Source organism: Castor canadensis, chromosome 4 (genome assembly GCF_047511655.1).
Source record: "Castor canadensis chromosome 4, mCasCan1.hap1v2, whole genome shotgun sequence".
NCBI classification, from domain to species: Eukaryota; Metazoa; Chordata; class Mammalia; order Rodentia; family Castoridae; genus Castor; species Castor canadensis.
The window spans coordinates 15,825,339-15,845,148 of record NC_133389.1 but is presented as its reverse complement, the minus strand read 5'-3'; the positions used below and the strand labels follow the sequence as shown (position 1 = coordinate 15,845,148).

General features: G+C 34.6%; 1 protein-coding gene across 7 annotated transcripts in view; it reads right to left on the bottom strand.

The window, feature by feature from the left end:
• Pign (phosphatidylinositol glycan anchor biosynthesis class N) overlaps positions 1-19,810 on the bottom strand; it is a 129,155-nt gene that overhangs the window by 24,696 nt on the left and 84,649 nt on the right. For 6 of the 7 annotated variants that reach the window (XM_074069687.1, XM_074069686.1, XM_074069691.1 and 3 more), the window contains 7 exons: positions 16,419-16,521; positions 15,632-15,718; positions 12,795-12,850; positions 12,295-12,370; positions 10,451-10,524; positions 8,523-8,565; positions 5,595-5,647 (listed from right to left, as the gene is read on the bottom strand). In XM_074069687.1, coding sequence (XP_073925788.1) covers positions 5,595-5,647; positions 8,523-8,565; positions 10,451-10,524; positions 12,295-12,370; positions 12,795-12,850; positions 15,632-15,718; positions 16,419-16,521 — 492 coding nt within the window. Of the gene's footprint in view, positions 1-5,594; positions 5,648-8,522; positions 8,566-10,450; positions 10,525-12,294; positions 12,371-12,794; positions 12,851-15,631; positions 15,719-16,418; positions 16,522-19,810 lie in introns of those variants that run through there. The other variant, XM_074069692.1, reaches the window with a different exon arrangement.

Below are 19,810 nucleotides of genomic sequence, written 5' to 3'. Positions count from 1 at the left end.
ACCAACTCAAAGCCAATTTTTTTTTTTTTTTGTGGTGGGACTGGGATTTGAAGCAGAGTTTCACACTCATAAAGCAGGTACTCTATATTTGAGCTACTTCTCTAGTCCATTTTGCTCTGGATACTTTGGAGATGGGGTCTTGTGAACTATTGGTCTGGGCTGGCCTCCAACTGCAATCCTCTTGATTTTAGCCTCCCAAGTAGCTAGAATTAAAGGAGTAAGCCACTGGCACCTGGATCAAAGCCACTTTCAAAAAAAGTTTATTGGTCTACAAAACATAATCTTAGCTACAGAAGTGCTGCATTTAAGACCAGCTCAGGGCTGGTAGAGTGGCACCATTTACAGGATCTGTGACATAAGCAAATCATAATCTCCTTAGGACCAGAATGTCAAATGCAGACAGTAAATATATCTGCTGTAAAATATCTACTTTATGGCGCTATGCTGAAGATCACATGAAATAATGTGTTGGAAGATGTTGTAAATGGCTTAGCATAATATAAATGTTGGTCATTTTTGGTAGAGGGATGCCTAAGGTCCTGGACCTCCTACTCAAGTTTGGCTTTTGTTTTGCTTTGCTTTTTACCTAATGTACATGGATTCCTTGATCCCCAAACTACCATTATTATGCCTTTCAGAACCCATATCTCCAATAACTAAACTGTTGGGCATATGGATTCAGTGTTGCAATGAACAACCTTGCTCTGACCTTGTTGGTAGTTCTCCGCCTCTAATCTGTGAGCAAGTTGACTTCACTTGGGCACCCTATATTGACTCCAGAGCTCCACACTGACAGAGTGTAATTAAAATTGATGAAACTAGGGACATTCACTCCTTCCAAGTATAATATTTCTCATGCTCATTCATAGTATGAAACGAAAATAAAATCTCCCTCACAGAGAGGTGAGGAGGTATTCCCATGAAAATACTGCCCTATATTTCTTCTCGCGTTTCTAATTAAGTTTGAAAGAGTGATCTAAACTTAGCACACTATTTCCTGACTCCATCCATCTCCATTTTTCCTTTAATTTTATCAGTCATACATGCAGTACTACACAAAGAAAACAATAAAGATTTACAATGGAAAGTAACAATCTTTCATCCATTGTTACTCACTTCTCTGAACATTCTACTTTTCTTTTTATATCTTCTGGTGGTTATCTCCCTAACATGAATTAGTATCTTCACATGGCTGTTTCTTGAGCATCGATTTAACAACACTAATTTTAATTTTGGATAGTTATCTTGGCTCTTCCATTTTTCCTTATAAATCAATTTTGAGGTATAATTTATATGAGAAAATAGAACCATTTTAAGTGTCTAAGAAGTGGAGTATTGACAAATGTTATGCCTTTGTAACACCTATCACTGTCAAGATACAGATCATTTCCATTTTCCAAAGCTCCCACATGCCCTTTTGTAGTCAATCCCACCTGATTAGCTTTCTGTGACTACAAATTAGTTTGCCTGTTACAGAATTTTATATAAATGGAACAATACACTATGCACTCTTACATACCCGGCTTCTTTCACTCACTGTTGTCTGAGATTTGTTCATAAAGTTGAGTTCATCAGTCATTCATCTTTATTATAAGTAGTATGCTATTGTGTGGACATAGTACAATTTGTTTATCCATTCATCTGGTGATGAACATTTGGGTTGTTTTCAAATTTTGGTACAAATCTTTCTGTGTACATATGCTTTCTTTCTCTTGGGTAAATATGCAGGCATGGAGCAGCCAAGTCACAGAGCTGTATGTACTTCGCTTACTAAGAAAGTCTCACAGGGTATGGCAGGACACACCTGTAATTCTAGCACTTGGGACACTGAGGCAGGAAAACAGTGACTTTGAGGCTAGCCTAGGCTACATAGGGGACCTTGGTCTCTCTCTCTCTACACACACACACACACATACACACACAAACACACACAAAGGTCTTTTCCCTCTAGGAATCACTCATGAATAGGGTAGGATGTCTGCCTTTAAGTTCTATTCATGTGACAGAAATTACCGTTATGTTTTAGGGTAAACAGGAGTGCCTGTCTCTGCCCTTTGGCCTAGGGTGAGAGGAGGCTATGAATAATAGAATGGGGAATAGCTTTCTCTGCACTGGAAGCAAATATATCATAGCAGTGAATTTGTCTCCAAGCTTTCCTGTAGTCTCTTTAGATAGCCTCTGGTATTCCTGTGGGAGTAAGATGCCTGCTGCACTAACTTTAGAGAGCCTCTTGACAGCATTATTCAGCAGACAGATAATCAATTAATCACCTCTGGCTCCCTTTCTTGCTCTTCATATTATCTTCTGACCGAGTCTGGGGCCTCTGTGGTTCCTTTTTCCTCTGGCCACGCTCCCCTGCAGTGAGAGCTGCCACTTCCTCCCTTTGATTATCTACTTTTTAGGAATTTAGTGAGCTCACATTTGATGATGGTCTTCTCTCACTCATTTCACTTTGTTATCTTGTTTATTTTATTGGGGATTTGATAGAGAAGAAGAACAATAATCTATGGTCTGTACTCCTCATCCAGAAATGGGTGGATCTAATTCAGCACAGCAGTCGAGGCTAGTACCAGATTCTACCCGTGAGACCTCTCCAGCCCAGTTCATTAATGACCGCTGTTGCGTGATGCAATACACATCTTTGTGTCTTTACTTAACCTCTTTGTAACATGATACTGAGAGACTTCCCTTCTTCCTGAAACACTTTTTTTTTTTTTAAACACTTCTGATTTTTACAACACTACTTTTTCCTGGTTACCTCCTGCTACCTGACTACTTCTCTCAGTCTCACTTTCATACTTCTCTGCCCTTTGTCTTCTCTCATTTTACATGGTCTCCTTAGGTCTTTTGACCCAGTGTGCTCTTCTAAACTCCACACTGTTGTGCTTAGACATCTTCTCCTCTAAGAAGTGTTCCCTTACCCTCTAAGGTTAAAGTAGGTGCCCTAAGTGCCCTGAAGCACCTGACAGCCCACTCTGGAATATCTCCCACTACACCACATTCCCCGTTCAGGATGTCTCCTCCTCCAGCTGTAGGCTCCCCAAGAGCCCACGACTGTGTGTTTTCATCCCCAGTAGCTCAATAAATATTCACTTGATTGAAATGAAATCATGGATATGAAAAGGTAGTTTTCATATTATACATGTTATTCCTGGTCATAACAATAAAAATTTGTACTATGAAAGAAAAAAATGACAGGTAAAGATAAATTAATCAGAGAAAAACCTAAAATCTTTAATTAGTATAATGATGGACATTTTAATGTAAAAATTCTATCCTCTTCACTTCTTGACAATTCTTTTTTTTTTTGTAAATTCATGTTTACTTTTTATTTTTATTTAAAAAATTTTTTTATTGTTCATATGTGCATACAACTTTAGAGCCAAATCAATTTAGATTTCTCCCATGTTCATAACAGCTTATTCACAATAATCAAAACCTCAACCTAAAATCATATGTTCTCCCTCATATGCAGACATTAGATCAAGGGCAAACACAATAAGGGGATTGGACTTTGAGCACATGATAAAAGTGAGAGCACACAAGGGAGGTGTGAGAATAGGTAAGACACCTAAAAAATTAGCTAGCATTTGTTGCCCTCAACGCAGAGAAACTAAAGCAGATACCTTAAAAGCAACTGAGGCCAATAGGATAAGGGGACCAGGAACTAGAGAAAAGGTTAGATCAAAAAGAATTAACCTAGAAGGTAACACACATGCACAGGAAATAAATGTGAGTCAACTCCCTGTATAGCTATCCTTACCTCAACCAGCAAAAACCCTTGTTCCCTCCTATTATTGCTTATACTCTCTCAACAAAATTAGAGATAAGGGCAAAATAGTTTCTGCAGGGTATCAAAGGGGTAAGGGGGAGAGGGAGGGGGTGGAGTGGGTGGTATGGGAGGGGGTGGGGGCGGGGGGAGAAATGACCCAAGCATTGTATGCACATATGAATAATAAAACAATAAAAATTAAAAAAAATAATTAAAACCTCAAATGTCCACTGACAGAAGAATAGATAAACAAAATGTGGTACATACAATGGAATATTATTCAGCCTTCAAAAGGAAGGAAATTCTCACTTATGCTGTAACATGGATAAACCCTGAGGACATGACATTAAGTGAAATAATCCAGTCACTTATAAACTTGTGATTCCACTTGGAGAGGTACTTAGAGCAGTTAAATTTATAGAAAGAGAAAGAAAGATGGTGGTTTCCAAGGAACTATGAAAAGGGAGAATGGGGAGTTACTACCTAGAGGGTTCAAAGTCTCAGTTTTGCAAGATGGAAAGAATTCTGGTGATGGATGGTGGTAATAGCTAAAAAATCGTTATACTGATAAATATATTATGTATATTTTACTACAATTAAAAAGTAAAATAAAAAGTTTCACACAAAAATGCCAAATTTTATCTGAATATTTTTCAAACAAATAAAATTCTGTCTTATGCCTAAAATGAAAATAATTGAATCAAATTATAGAGAGAGTAAGGAGAGGAATATCAAATACAGAAGATGCCATAAACACTTAAAAACAGAAGTACAGAATAACAACAGTAACAACAGTAGACATTTATTAAAGCTTATTAGATGAATATACTATGTTAAATGCTTTAGTTGGGTTATCCAATTCAAAACGACTACATGAAAAAAGTGGGCATCTAAATACTAAGTCACTTACCCATGGTCTCACAGCTAAAAATTGTCAAGACCAGGAACTCTGGTCTAAGCCTATCCTCCGGCCTCCTATCTGCCTAGACACTGTGAGGAGAGGGCTGGTGAGAAGGAGGTATCAAAATGTTCCCTTAGTTTCATATTTCTACATGCCAAGTACATGCGGCATATAAGAGATTCCAGATCTGAGGGGATCCACAGTGTATCAGGAGAGGCATATATGCATAAACATATACATATACACACATATGTGTGTGTGTGAATGTATATATAAATAAGACAGTGCAAGCTATGAGTTGCCTAAGAGGAATGTCTCATGTAAACTTACACAATTCCTAGCAACACAAAGTGTGAAAAATTTTGACTAAATGATAATAAACAATCTATAAAAAACATCCCACCTCAGAATGCATTTGGGGAAAAAATAAAGAAGAATCAACTTTGCTTTCTTTTTCTCAAAGAGAAAAAAATTCAACAGATATGGTAACTGACATTTCAATCACGACAAAGAAGAAACAGACTTTTTGTCCAGATTACACTTGAAATAACAATTTTGTAGGCATCCCATGTTAAAATGTTGCCATAGAGAGACTGTGAGATTAAGACAATGCACAAGGACATTGGAGAGATATACTCTGAAACTCCAGTTTCAAGTAGCTTCTCTTATCCCTTCCTGTTGCTGGTTAATAATCTCCAGACTAAACATCCATCATCCTCCCACAGCATCCTGAGAAAACACTAGATAATGTGTTAATGTCAAGAATTAAAGAGATGAGTTTCACCTTCAGAGGCTTAAAATAATTGCTACTTGTGAGGCTTACCTCAAAATCATTATTAATACCTTCTGTACTAAAATACCAAGTTTTACTTTTCTTTTTCACTGCACTATTAAGAACTTTTACATGAATATTTACTATACCTTGTTCCAATATCAAGCCAGCTGCCATAATCCTTGACCAAGAAGAAAAAATGCTGTAAAACATAATAAAATATGACCCCATTAAAAAAGGTTATTTAGATTCAATCTAAAAGGTTTTTTCTGTTTTTGTTTTTTAAAGATTGTATGTTTCACATTTCTGACCCTTTGGAGCCACCATCCGCCTAGAATCAACAAGAATATGCTCTTTACTGGAACTTTTGCCTCAACTAAAATGAACGACAGTCTAAACACCAGAAATAGAATAACCATTCAGTCAAATGAACTCAAGAGTAATATTTGTGAAAAACTAGAAATAATGAAGAACCAGCCAACTTTAACAAAAGACATTAAATAATACCAAAAGATATAAGCAAAGCCATATCATCCATTCACAACAAATATTTACTAATACTGCCTACTATATACTAATAATCACTGTATTAGGTCATGGAGATAAACCCTTGATTATGAGGCACTGAATGACTCAGTTAAATTACCAGGTGTGCGAGTACACATGTGTGTTTCTGTGTGCATCTCTATGTGTGTGTCTGTTTGTTAGAGAGAGAGAGAGAGAGAGAGAGAGAGAGAGAGTGAGAGATGTAATTATTGGTAAATATAGGCAATTATGGATGCACAGAAAGGGAAAATCTAAGTGAAAGGTAGGATATACAGCTAAAAAAGGAGGATGGGAGACAGATGCACAAGTTTGTTTCAGGCAGAGGGAACAGACTACACAGACACCAACAGTCCAGATACAGTTTGGTAGGTTAAAAGTGAGGCTAATTGTAGAAAAAAGAATGTGGGAGAGATGAAAGATGATACAGTCAAGTAAGCAGAAGCTAGATCACAAATGGCTTGCAAGTTAAATTAAGCAATCTGATTTTTCATTTGAAATTAATCAGGGAATTTTAATTCTCTTCTATTAACATGTCTTGCCTATTTGTCACTTTGTGAGCAAAACTGAATGTTGATTTTATTCTAACATTATGTGTGGTCAATTTCAGAAATACATTGAATAATTAGCTCAATATAATGAAAAAATGTTCTTATCTAAATCAAGTAACTATCAATTTTATTTGGGAAGTACATGTTGCAAGCTTTCTTGTGCTTTGTTCTCCTGACCTAACTGGTGGTGACTGGAGATGCAGAAAGGACAAAGGATAGAAGACAAAGCTGGGGCCGAGTGTGCTGGGCACTCAGATGGAGACACACAACAGCTTCATTACTTCTTTTCTCTATTATTCTTTTCTTTTACTTCTCTTTTCTCTAGTCTTTAAAACCTTACTTCTAAAGTCTTTCTTCTTTTCTATCCTTTAAAATCTTCTTAGACTTGCACTGTCCCATGTTTTCTTTAATCTCTCTTAAAGTCTTGGCCCTCAGATTTGTATTGTCCCATGTTCTTTTTAGCTTTTTTTAGCATAGCTTTTCTAAAGCTTATGAATAAAGTCCTCAGTGCAGAAAACTGCTCTGGTGGAGACACACAACAGCCAGCAGCAGCAGCAGAGTCATTCTCACAAGCAGCCTGCCAATCAATCAACAATCCTCCATCAAAACCTTTGTGTCTTCCTTCAGTGAGTCTTTTAAATACAGTGGTAAACAAGGAGGTGGAGCAACAGTTCTCAGGGAGGGGAATGACATTGTAACAAGAGAAACCTGCTCTCTACTTCTCTGAACGTAAACAACTTAGGAAAAGCAGCTGTGCTGCATTTTGCCTCTTGCTCTCTTCTGCAGCTGGGGCCACGCCAAACTCAGCCTGTAGATCATTGAGCACAACTATGCTTATGTCAAATTCTCATAGGGTTCTCATAATCCACTCCCCACAGTTACCTAATCAGCGTCTCTAATCACTTCTAGCATAAGATGTTACTTTGTAAAGCCTTAATCTTACCTAAAAAGAGCTGTGTCTGTTGTCTTTAGCCATTGGGAGGTGATTTCTAGGCTCCTGAAATGTCATGCCTGGAAGAAGCATTTTGTCCGGGCATTGATTACCATGCAGACTAACAATGTAATTTATGTTGGGGGCTTTGGCCACATGCTATCAGTTCTACCCCTAAAAAGACTGGAGATAAAAATCAGCCCATGTGGGCACTGTGTGAGTAAACCCCAATAAAAAGTTTGGACACCAGAGCTAAGGTAAGCCTGGATGGCAATACTCCACGAGTATTACCATAGCTCACTCATGAGAGAGCACTGCTATTCTACACCACAGGGAGAAAACAACAGAAGCTCTACGTCTGGTGCACCCCTGTACCCCGCTCTATGCATCTCTTCCCTTGGCTGATTTTAATCTGTATCATGTGTCATAAACCAGAACTGGGAGTATAACAGCATTCAGCAAATTCTGTAAATCCTTATAATGAATTATGGAAACTGAGGGTGGTGTGGGGAACTCCCTGATGATGTGAAATAGATTTCCTCTTTCTGTTAATAAGGTATACACAAGAGGCCTACTCACATGCTTCTCACTCAGAATTCATTTATTATAGCTATCATCTATAACATTTTCTTAATTAGAAAGCTGTATTTCCTTCTTCCTTCCTTCCCGTTCTCTCTCTCTCTTTTTTTAATCTGAGAGAAGAGCTAAAAATCAACACTTGAAGTAGCAGAGTGATACATCATGCAAATCTAAAGGTACTTCTCTAAATTTCTTATGGAAGGTTCATTGCAGACACAAAGCAACATGGAAGACACATGATTCACAGATTTGAATTAATCAAGTAATGAGACTTCTGACATCTTAAGAAGAGTCCTCTATCTGCATAAGACATATAAAAAGAAAGTAATTTATCTGTGTAATTTATACCAGCACTTAAAACTCAATATCTAGAGATTTCATGCACAGAAATGTATTCACATTTCTCCTGATTAAATTAACTCAGCACTTAGTTTCTCAATCTTTCTTAAACTGAATAAACAATAATGCCTTACCAAAGCCATAATGTCCGATATGACGAGAACAATAAGAAAAAGGCTGAAAAACAAGAAAAATATATATAACAGGCATATCTTTCAGGTACATTAAAATCCAAATGACAAATTATTGATGTTTAGAACTTAATTTTAAGTCATGCAAAATAAAAATAATGCTATCACAGCCTTTTAACTTTACCTTTGTTCAATACACAAACTTTACCTTTGTTCAACACGTATTTTAAGGAATGAGTCAGAAGTACAGTTAGAATCAACTCACCAGTTTGTTAAACTCATCCTTGGCATTTTGGATCTAATACACATGTTGTTAGTATAAACTACACTCCCATTTTAACCCCTAGCCTTTTAAGAGCTGTAAGGAAATGTTTAGCAAAATAAGCAATGAGACTGAAAATGTGGTCAGGAAGGAAAGATAAGTGATCTTTAACAAGTAGATATGGCAGTGAAGGATGGATGGACTTTGGCTTGTGTGACGAATTAGATAAAGGAACAGGCTGAGAAGTTACTTCTCAATAAGAACAAAGGAAATTGCTAGGATCAACATGTGACATATTAAATCTGAAAAGTCCATGTAATATCCAGGGTGAAATGTCAATATCTTGCAAGGGTTTAAAGGTCAAAAGAGGAAGCTTTTATAAAGCTTTGGATTGGCAACCTTTGCCTCAGTTCTCTGCTGTGTTTAGTTTTTCACTACATAAATCTCAAGATAGAATTACTCTACACACGTGTACACACACAAATACACATACATGTACACGTAAACACATTGACAAGCCTTCTACTTTTCACTCCACATGTCCTAGTTCTTATTCAAGCCTTAATTAAAATCCCTTCTAAAAACTTATCCACTAACAGAGACGTAGGAAAGTACATATCATTTATTATTTTTCTTTATTGCATCTAAGTAACTATCTTCTATGTGATACTGATAAGTTGTGAATGCTCTCAATATTAAATTCATGTTAGTGTACTAACATTATTTCAACCTAAAAACAAGATTTTTACTATTCGTAAACAGTGGAAAGAAAACCTTTAAAAAAATTATGGTGTATGCATAATAATATGCTAAACCCAGTTCTAGCTTAAACTCATCAAAAAACATGCAAATTTATGTTAATATTAGTTTTCTTTTAGCATTGAATATGTTGGCTTGATTCAAGAATAACAAAACTGTTAAGAAGCTTCAAGTGTCTTTCAGAGAATCCGATGCTAATGAGATAATTTTAATGGTTAAAAAAAGCAAATAGATGAGTTGACAGCTTCTCTTCCAGATTCCTGATTGCTTAAGACTGACTGCTCCAGAAATTCCTCAAAACCCAGAAAAACTTTTGCTCCATTTGTCAAATATGCAGAAATCAAGACTGAGAAACTATACAAATTATTGACATATAGAAAACCTAATTTCTAGTCATGTAAAATAAAATACTGTTAACAAATTTGTTTAACACATGTTTAAGAAGTAAGCCAAAATACCTTAAAACAATATCCCTTGTTTTTGTAGGAAGTTAACTATAATATTTAATATTTGTGTTTTACTATTTGCTTAGGGAGGTTCTTCACTGACTTAAAAAATATTTTAATATAATTTTATTGCTAAGAAAGCATATTTGTCTGTTAAAGGCCCTAGTTAACTCATTTCCTCTAATGACAACTTTTAACTAAAAGCCCACTTTTATAATAAGCAATCTATGTTACAGGGCCTTAATAGCAATCCCATGAATATCTTCAAATGTTCATTCTCTTTTACTAAATGGGCAAAGCTAGGTCGGTTTTTGCCCACTTGGACAGATTGAGGCAGGAGGTCAGTTTGAGGCCAGGTTAAGCTACATAGTGAGTTCAAGGCCAGTCTGAGCAACATAGTAGGTCAGGGCGTCAAACAACCATCAAAAAACAGCAATCCAATGCTTCTTAAACATTATTCTTACCTTTTTGATGATAACTGTGTAGTTAATTGAACTGCTTCAAAAGCACACATCACAAGAACAAAAGGAATTAAAATCTGTTTAAAAGAACAACAAATCATGTCATTGGTAATGAAAGCATTTAAAACAAATGTTATTTCTGCTTATAGAAAAGTTTCAATTTCTCAGGTAACATCTCTATGTAGTAGTGAAGAGTAAACACTGAAATAAAAACAGGATACCATGACATAGCACAGTAGTGAAACTGATTTAAAATCACATTAACATATGAAGCATTAAAGATAGCAAACATTAACAATACTCCAAATAAAAATCTATTATAAACTTTGTTCTGTTTGACTCATACTAATTCATGACAGTGCTCAAATGATTCCAAGAGGATGTGAAAGGCACAGAAAGCAGAAATCAAATAAGTGGCCTCACAACTGATGCATAGATCTCTGACTGATTATTTGGAAGTGTAATACTAGAAACATGATTCAGCTATTTTATCATTGCTTTTTGTTTTTTAAGAAATACTGATCTACTGCTGACTATAAAATTCATTCTCAATGAAAGTAGAAGAAACATAGAAAAAAAATGTTTGATACTTTATAAGAAGCTGCATGTGTGGCACATGCCTGGAATCCCAGTACTTGCAAGGCTTAGGCAGAAGGATCAAGAGCATGAGGACAACCTAGGGCATATAATGAGACCCTGTTTAAAATAAAGAAAACAAGACTGCATATGATTCTTTTCTAAAGTGAAGGCCATATGAATGAAATCGAGTTCAGGAGGGCACTCACTGATGGACACATAGTCAACAAAAGCTGTGAGTGTATCACGCTGTTAAAGCTTACTGAATTATGCCAAGTTCACAATCTAGTTCTCTAATTTGAGATTTTTTTCTTTAGTTCAAATTAGAGTTAATAGTCTTTAATAGGCTGAGCAAAGTATAGCCACCACTTAAATTATGAATAAAAATTAAGGAAACAGTAACATGCTAAAATAATTCAAGAGAGACTGGGCTGTGCGAAAATGACGAACATCTTTCTGATTCTTTCTAAATTTATATTTATTAGTGTAGTAATAAAAAACAGAAGTACTAGTGCAGAAAGAAAACAACAACAGAGAATATATACCTTTAATAATGATTACTTCTGTGATCTGAACAGAAGGTAATCAGATTTTAGGCAGGTATTAGTTTATTTAAATGAGTATACACTAAGTGCATGAAATATACCAGGCACTGTGGGAATTTGGTAAAGGGAACAAGATAAGTATAAGGACCCTACAGAAAAAGGGGAGAACATGGCTTGCATTCTACTGGAGAGTCTATATTCCTACAAAGCTGAGAATGTGTCATTGTTTTTGTACTGTCAGCACTCAACTAGAGCCTGGCATATTAATGAAACAAGTACTCGCTGACATATTTATTGAAGGAATGGGTCAATTCTACGCACATGGATTATGAGAAAAGATTATAACATGTTTGTAGCTTCATGGTTGGGGACCATGGGTTCAGGGAGTGTTAGAATCTTTAGCACACTGAAGTTTTAATCACAGCTTCCCTGCAGATATTAATTACCTGATAGACTTTTCTGGGACTAACATGTACTCCTTATTCCTTTGGAGTCAAAGAGTCATTAAGAGTAAACAAAAAGGAAGTAAGGGCCAGAGGGTCTACCTCTCGTCAGCAGTGGTATCAGTGCCACCCCTGACACTGTATTTTCTTTCCATGGCTATTTAACTCTGTCATAATGGCTTTACAATCTAAATGTCACATGTTAGATAATCTTAAAGTACAATGAATTCATGATGTTACTTAATCAACAGTTTAATACAAATAACAAAATTAGAAAACTAACCTTCCACATCATCAGGGCTCCCATCATAAAAGGACTAAACACTGTCAGAAAGCAATACACAGAGGCAAGATCAAAGCTAGGGAATCATAACACAAAAAAAAGATTTTAGAATTCATACTGTAACTTAAAAGGATGTTTAAACAAAATCTCTGAAATCTACTCTTTCTAAAACATAAACATACATACAAGGAATATTATGAAGCCAAGAAAATGAACAAAGGAGATCTAAATGTGCCAATACATTCCAATCTCCAAAATATACTGAGGATAAAAAATAAGGTATAGAGGAAAAGATTAGAGAGGTCTGAATTTGCATTTTCTTTCTGAGACAGGTCTCGCTTTGTAACCCAGGATGGCTTTAAACTTGCAGTCCTTCTGCCTCAGTCTCCTGAGTGCTATGTTTACAGGTGTGTGCCATCATGTCCAAACTTGCATCATTTTTTGTTATATAAATATACACACTAAAAACATATATAAATGCAGCTTTCAATTAAAATTACCTGTTAATAGAAGCTATATTTCCAGTTCCAAAAAATGCTGTCAATAAGAAGAAAACCTAAATAGAGTTAAGGAAATGCCAAACACAAGTCAAAATTCATAACAACTTTTTTATTTATAAAAGACATGCCAATTCTACCATGAGGCCAATTATTGATCATGAATTGTTTGAAATGGATGGTCAATTATATTCTTAGTGATTGCATTTTGAAAGAACAAGATGGAAGAAGCAATGTACTGAAAATTGAGCCTGAGAAATTATCTTCACTTGGTCACTAGTAATTTGGGGAAGGTTAGTTTCTTCTTTCCAGATATGAATGAGTTGGAATGAATCTGAAGTTGGCTGCTAAAGACTTTTTCTAAAGAAGAATTCAGTCCCAGTCAGCTACAAGACAGTTTTACTTCACATATGCTTGCTATGTGCCTACTACATGTAAAACACATGCTTGGATTTTCAAAAGGCTCAGAAAGAAACAAGATAACATATATTAGAATAATTCAGTATATGTATATATATATATATATATATGAGATGAGAAAATGCTGAACATTTTTTGGTATTTCATAAACTTAGATTTGTATTAGTAATAAAAAATAGTTATTAATCCTGTTGGTATCTAGTACTTACTGCTAGTAGTACTCAAAATAGTACCTGACCTATTAAAAGTGCTCAGTAAATGTTAGCTATTTTATTATTACTTACACAAACACACACACACAAATGGCATATAAACTCTGAAAAGGAAATATGAATCATAACAACTTTCAATGAAAAAGTGAGTTGAGCCTTAAAGGTATTAACATGTCTATTCATTGAACCAACCATCTAACCAATCAACATTTACTATCTATTATATGTCAGAGATAGAGCTAGAGGCAAGGAATGTAAATATAAATAAAACAGTCTTGAAGTATAGAGATGGTGAATAAAATAAGAGACAGTGGGGAAATAAACAACAATCATGAAAGAATAAAGGATACAGTGAAAGATGAAAAAGGAAATATAGATTAGTGGCATATTAATAAAAAGCTTTTCCTCAGTTGTAAGAACAATGAAGAGAACCTATTACTTTAGATGAATTGCATTATTAAGAAAGATCAGTAATTGTAGGATAGTAAGATAAGGAAGACAAAAAACTGAAGGCAGGGAATCTACCTAGGGAGCTATTTCAGTATTCCATGTCAGAGAAGTCTGAATTGTGCAGGGATAGTGAAAATGAGGAAAGGGGGTTGGGATTTAGATAGGGAGCAGTTAAATACGACAAGTTTGGGTGGCTGGGAACATGGCAATGCTATTAAATGAGATAAGGCCTGTCAGAGAGAGTGGCAGTTTTTAGTCAGATTGGGACATGTATTTGGTGATGCCCAGAAGAATGTTGAACATATGATTTCTGAGGTCAAGGGTGAGGTCAAAGCTGGAGAATACATCTAAGAGTTGTTTGCACTGAATATCTGTCAATGTTAGAGGAAAGGATGACATTTACCAGGTATGGCAAGAGAAATGGAGGCAGGAGAAAAACATCATGGCTCAAGATCAGGCAAAGGAAGAGGTCTCAGAGGAGAACAGAATAATATAAAAAACTAAGAATAGACCTTGGGTTGCATCCTAGAAGACAAGAGAAAAGAGAAAAATCAATAGAGTTAAATGTTACAGTGTGGTCAAGAAAACTAAGCAGATTAAACTATGCGATCAGGAAGCCCATGCAGACCATTCAGAGTACAGCTCAGCAGAAATATTCAACAGTCATTGGTAAACCAATTCTATACACCAGGCACTGTTCTAGACTTATGGATATAGGACATAAACAAGAATAAAATAATGGCAACAGCTATAGATATTTTTTTTTCTGTCAAGGATGTTGCTAGCACACAGAAAAGACAAAACAGAGTTATAACTTAGGGGAATACAGGTTCAAGTGGGCAAAGTGTTTTGCTGGAATTGGCTGAGTGGAAGGAACCTACAGAGGGAGACAAAGTAAAATTGAGAGTGAAAGTACAAGTAGAGAGGAGAGATTGAGAATATTTATTTTCTGGACCTGACCACGCACCAAGTTAAAAGGAAATATCTCCAGAATTTACAAATCATATATCTGATAAGAGGTCAATATCCAATATCTAAAAAATATAAAGAAGACATACAAATGGCCAATAGGTATATGAAAAAATGTTCAACATGAATAAACATTAGAAAGTGAAAATCAAAACTATCATGAGATGCTACCTCACACCTCTTAGAATGGCTATACTAAAAAAGATCAAAGATAACAGGTGTTGGTAACAATGTGGAGAAAAGAGAACCCTTGTACATGAATGGTGACAAATATAAAATGCTACAGCCATTATGGAAAACATTATGATGATTCCTTTAAAATTACAAAATAGAACTATCATATGATCCATCAATCCCACTTCTAGATATATATTCAAAAGGAATGAAATCAGTATCTTGAAGAGATATCTGAGCACCCATGTCTATTATAGCATTAATCACAACAGCCAAAACATGTAAAGAACCTAAATGTCCATTGATGAAAACATGGATAAAGAAAATAGGCAATGGAATCCTATTTAGCTATAAAGAAGGAAATCCTGATATTTGTCCAATGTGCATGACCCTGGAGGACAGGATGCTAAGTGAAACAATATCATTCTTTATACTCTTCTATAGTTAAAACTTTAATGTGAATTATATAATGAGAAAACTACAGTTGAGAGAAGAATTAAGTGGCCTCTAACATAACATTACTACTAAGTGACAGGCAAAAACACCTTCCACATCTTCTTATTCCATTAAATGGTGAGCAGCAGATCTTAAAACAAAAGTCCCAACAAAGGATACAAGGAAAAAGGCTCTACGGATGTCATCCAGACACAGCTGTCGAAACTGAGCTATATCAGTATTATAGGAGAACTGGGTACTGGTGAGCTGTGAGGCAAAAGAAACATATTCATGCACAATGACAGTTGGCTTACTTCTACACTCAAAAGCAAACTAACAATGGCTAGGCTACCATGGCTAGAAACTTACCCTGTGCCAACCAAAAACAAACAAAAAAAGTAATAAGTCTTTTATAGCTTGCACCTTAACATAATCTGCTAAAAGATTAAATATGTTGCTACCATATGTTGTTTCTATAAAAGCAAAATACTCCTGTCTTTGATAAAATGGAAAGTCACTTAATTACAAGATAGGTGAACTCTTGCTTACTCTCTCTGCCCAAAGAAAGAAACTAATGGGTATGTTTAAAGAAAGACTTTTCCTACCACCATGCCACGTGTGATTTTCCATTAAGTTCCTGGGGTGGTTTGATACCTTTTTTACATAAAGATAGACTGGCCTTCAGTTAAAAGTAGAATTTAAAAAGTGATATTCAAGTAATCACTAAGAAAAGCCCAACCTATATATGGTTTTTTGAACAGTAAAATTGTGCTTTTCTGTGATAAGTGATTATTTTCTTCCAAATTAATTAACTTAATTACCAATGACAAATAAAATTTACTAAAGTTCCTTAAATGCTAAAATTTAAAATAGAATTTTTATCAAATATTGACAACACTGTAACTTCCTTATAATATAGAGGATAAGATATTTTCATATAAATGCAACAGTGATTTTGACAAGCTACCTTCTGTTTACAGGAAACACCAGATTGATGTAGAAGTTCTTGTTCCATGTGTATCCAGGAAAACATCAAACATGACAACACTAATGGAAACAGAGCTTCATACCTAAAGAGGTGGAGAGAGAAAGTGTAGAAATGAAAAGAAGAAAACATTAAACAAAGAAAAATGCAAATTTATACTGAGAGAACCTTCTTAAAATAATTTGGATAGTACTTTTAAGTCTTCACACTACCACAAAATTTAAATTTTCTAAGCTTTCCAGAAGAAAGAAGGAAGGAAGGTAACCTTTAAGTTTCAATTCCAATATTATCTCTTTTGAAATTTCTTAAACCTTGAGATAAATACATATTTAAAATAGTAGAGAAATTTAAAAATCATTTATAAAGTAAATAAGATAGTCCTAAAAGAGAAAGAAAATGTTAACACAAAGGCAAAAGATAATTTCTGATGCAAAATAATTGAACAAGATCAACATTCCAAATTTCCTAAAAATAGTCACAATTATAGGAGCTTAACCTCTTGAAAGAAAACAAAAGGGGTGTTATAGTGCACACCTGTGCTCCCAGTTACTCAGGAGGTGAAGACAGGTGGATTGCAGCATTTGCCAGCCTAGACAAAAGCACAAGATCCTACCCAAGAAATAAACTAAGGCAAGAAAGAGCTGAGGCATGGCTCAAGTGAGGCCCTGAGTATGAACAAGAGTACTGCAAAAAAAGAAAAAACAAACAAACAAGAAAAGAGCCAATAAACATACGAAAATATGTTTGACCTCAACAGTAACTAATATGGAAATTAAAATAATAAGATACTATATTTATTTATCCTGTTTGCCAATATTAAATGAATGAATGAAAAGGAACTCTCATGCTTTTTACAAAGAATATACACTATACACTTAGGAGTGATTAAATAATGTATGGAACATCTTAGGCCAGGGTGTAATGTGGACACAAAAGCAAAGGAGAAATGCTCATGAGATAGCATGGTGACAGAAGCCTTTTCTAAACTGTTTCCACCTTAGTTTGGGATAAGTGTTCTACCTCTGTCATCCCAAAATGCTGTATTTATAGTACTTATCTATCACACTGTTACAATCATATGTTTATTTATATACACCTCTTACTAGTTTATAAATTTTGAAAACAGTGTCTGTCTGGCCAGCATGGCCAGTGTACTTCACAAGTATTTTTGAGTGAGTTACTAACCTAACTAGAAGTTCTAAAACAAAAGAAGACAAAACAAAACCGATTTCCCTTTTAACTTTTTCAACTACTCAACTCTAGACCCTAGGTCACTATTTCCTAAACAGGAGAAAGCAAAAGAAACAAAACACTTTAAATTCTACCACAATCATAAAACTGAAACAGTGGAGACTGGGCAGAAGCATCTGGGTTTGAGAAAGCACAATCACTTGGTATATAAGATTCAGAATTTCAAAGGATATTAACCAATACTGTATATGTAAGAAAATATCGTTAGTAAAACAAGTACAGAAAACTATACAAAGCAGTACCCTCTATGGCCTATCAAAATAGAATTTGATATTCTTACATGAAAATACCAAATATTGCTAAGGGTATGATGAACGAGTACCCTGTAGTTCATTGGTAATATTATAAAATGGTATTATTTTTAAGATAAATAAAGGTTTAAAAAAATTTCATACTAAATGGCCCACCTACACTATACTATACTATACTATACTGGAAAGCAAACAAAGGAAATATCTAACCTACATAAAAAGCATATGCATAAAATATAGCTCAATACTATTCATGATAACAACATTGTAAATAGGTAAATAGAGGACTAGTTAAGGAAATCAAGGTACAGTTACATCACAAATATTAAATATCTATTGAAATGGTGGTTATGAAGCCTATGGTTCACATAGAAAATGCATCCAAAATAAGAAAAAGATATAAAATAGTATATGTACTATGATCAATTCTATGTTGAAAAGACAAATACAGACCTAAAACTGGAAGGAAATACACTAGAACAGACAGGATGAATAGAGTTAAAAATTTTCTCCTTAATCTTTACTTTTCAAAATGTGGTGATACTATTTGGACAATGAGTTACAAAACTAAAAAACAAAATTTAGAATGCCTGCACTTTGGCCATTTTTTAAGGTTCAGTTCAGTTTCCACAAAAGAGCTTAATGACACCAATTCAGTTCCCCAACTCAAACTCACTAGTCATTTTTCATATCAGACAATTCATAACTTAACTCATAAAACTTACTTGTCCCCTCTAACACTGTAAAATACAGTCTTTGTTTTATAGCAGTTTGTAATTTGTATGCCTGCATTACAGGAATAGTTTCCTATGTATGCCTATCTAGTGCTCAGGACTTTGGAAATGTAAAGAAAAAATAATTGTTGATTAATAGAAAATCAAGAAGGTGCATACTCTTGGCAAAAGGGGATTTAAAAAAATATGTGTAGATATACATGAAGTTATTCTTTCTTAACATATAAAACCATAAATCTCAGAGTTCTACAAATAGTGTTACAAATTTATCTCCTTTCAAAAAACCACTTTCTTTTATAAAATGTAGATAAATAAATCAGATAAAGACAATCTTCTGATGAGACTTTATCTTTTAAGACAATCCACATTTTAATAAAGCTTGCAAATCTGAATTAATAAACTGAAATATCAATAAAATGTCATTGTGGGCTTGAAGAGTACCCAGTCAAACCCTACTAAATTAGGATCTGCTAGTTCCAATCAAACTCTACTAAGTTAGGATCTGCTAGTTAGGTCTCTGTGCAAACTAGATAGGGTGAAAAGGTATTTAGGTTTACCTTAGTTTGCTAAGAAAAGGGATAATGTAAACAAAATTTCAGAGGAAAATGTTTAACAGCATATGAGTACAAACTATTTTCAAGTATTACAATAGCTTTCATTTGCATAAAATAATTCAGGGCTGATTAAAAATGAGTCTTCTTTATTCATTAAATCAAGGATAGATTGTTAGAATTTAGGACTACTATTACTGTATTTCTGTAATATAATAAGGCTCCATTTGTTTTAAGTATCCCATATATCTGAATATTCACTAATTTACATACAGAACCTCTAGTTTATTCAGAATAGTGATACTAAACATAACAAGTGAACAGTGATTTACAAAAGTATTTTGACACCAAAAAAATGATTAGGCTGTGCTGTTTCAAGATACCCTTTTGATTTTTTTGCGAAGCTAAATATAGGCTCCGATGTTGAATAAAATATCTCTTCATGTATACATTAATAAGGTCACACTCAGCATTAATATTCCTATTTTAGGCATGCATTTTCACTTTTTAGATTTTCTTAAAGTATGCTTATGATATCTGTTTTGGTATCTCATGACCGTTAAATTGATCACTTAAAACACTATAAT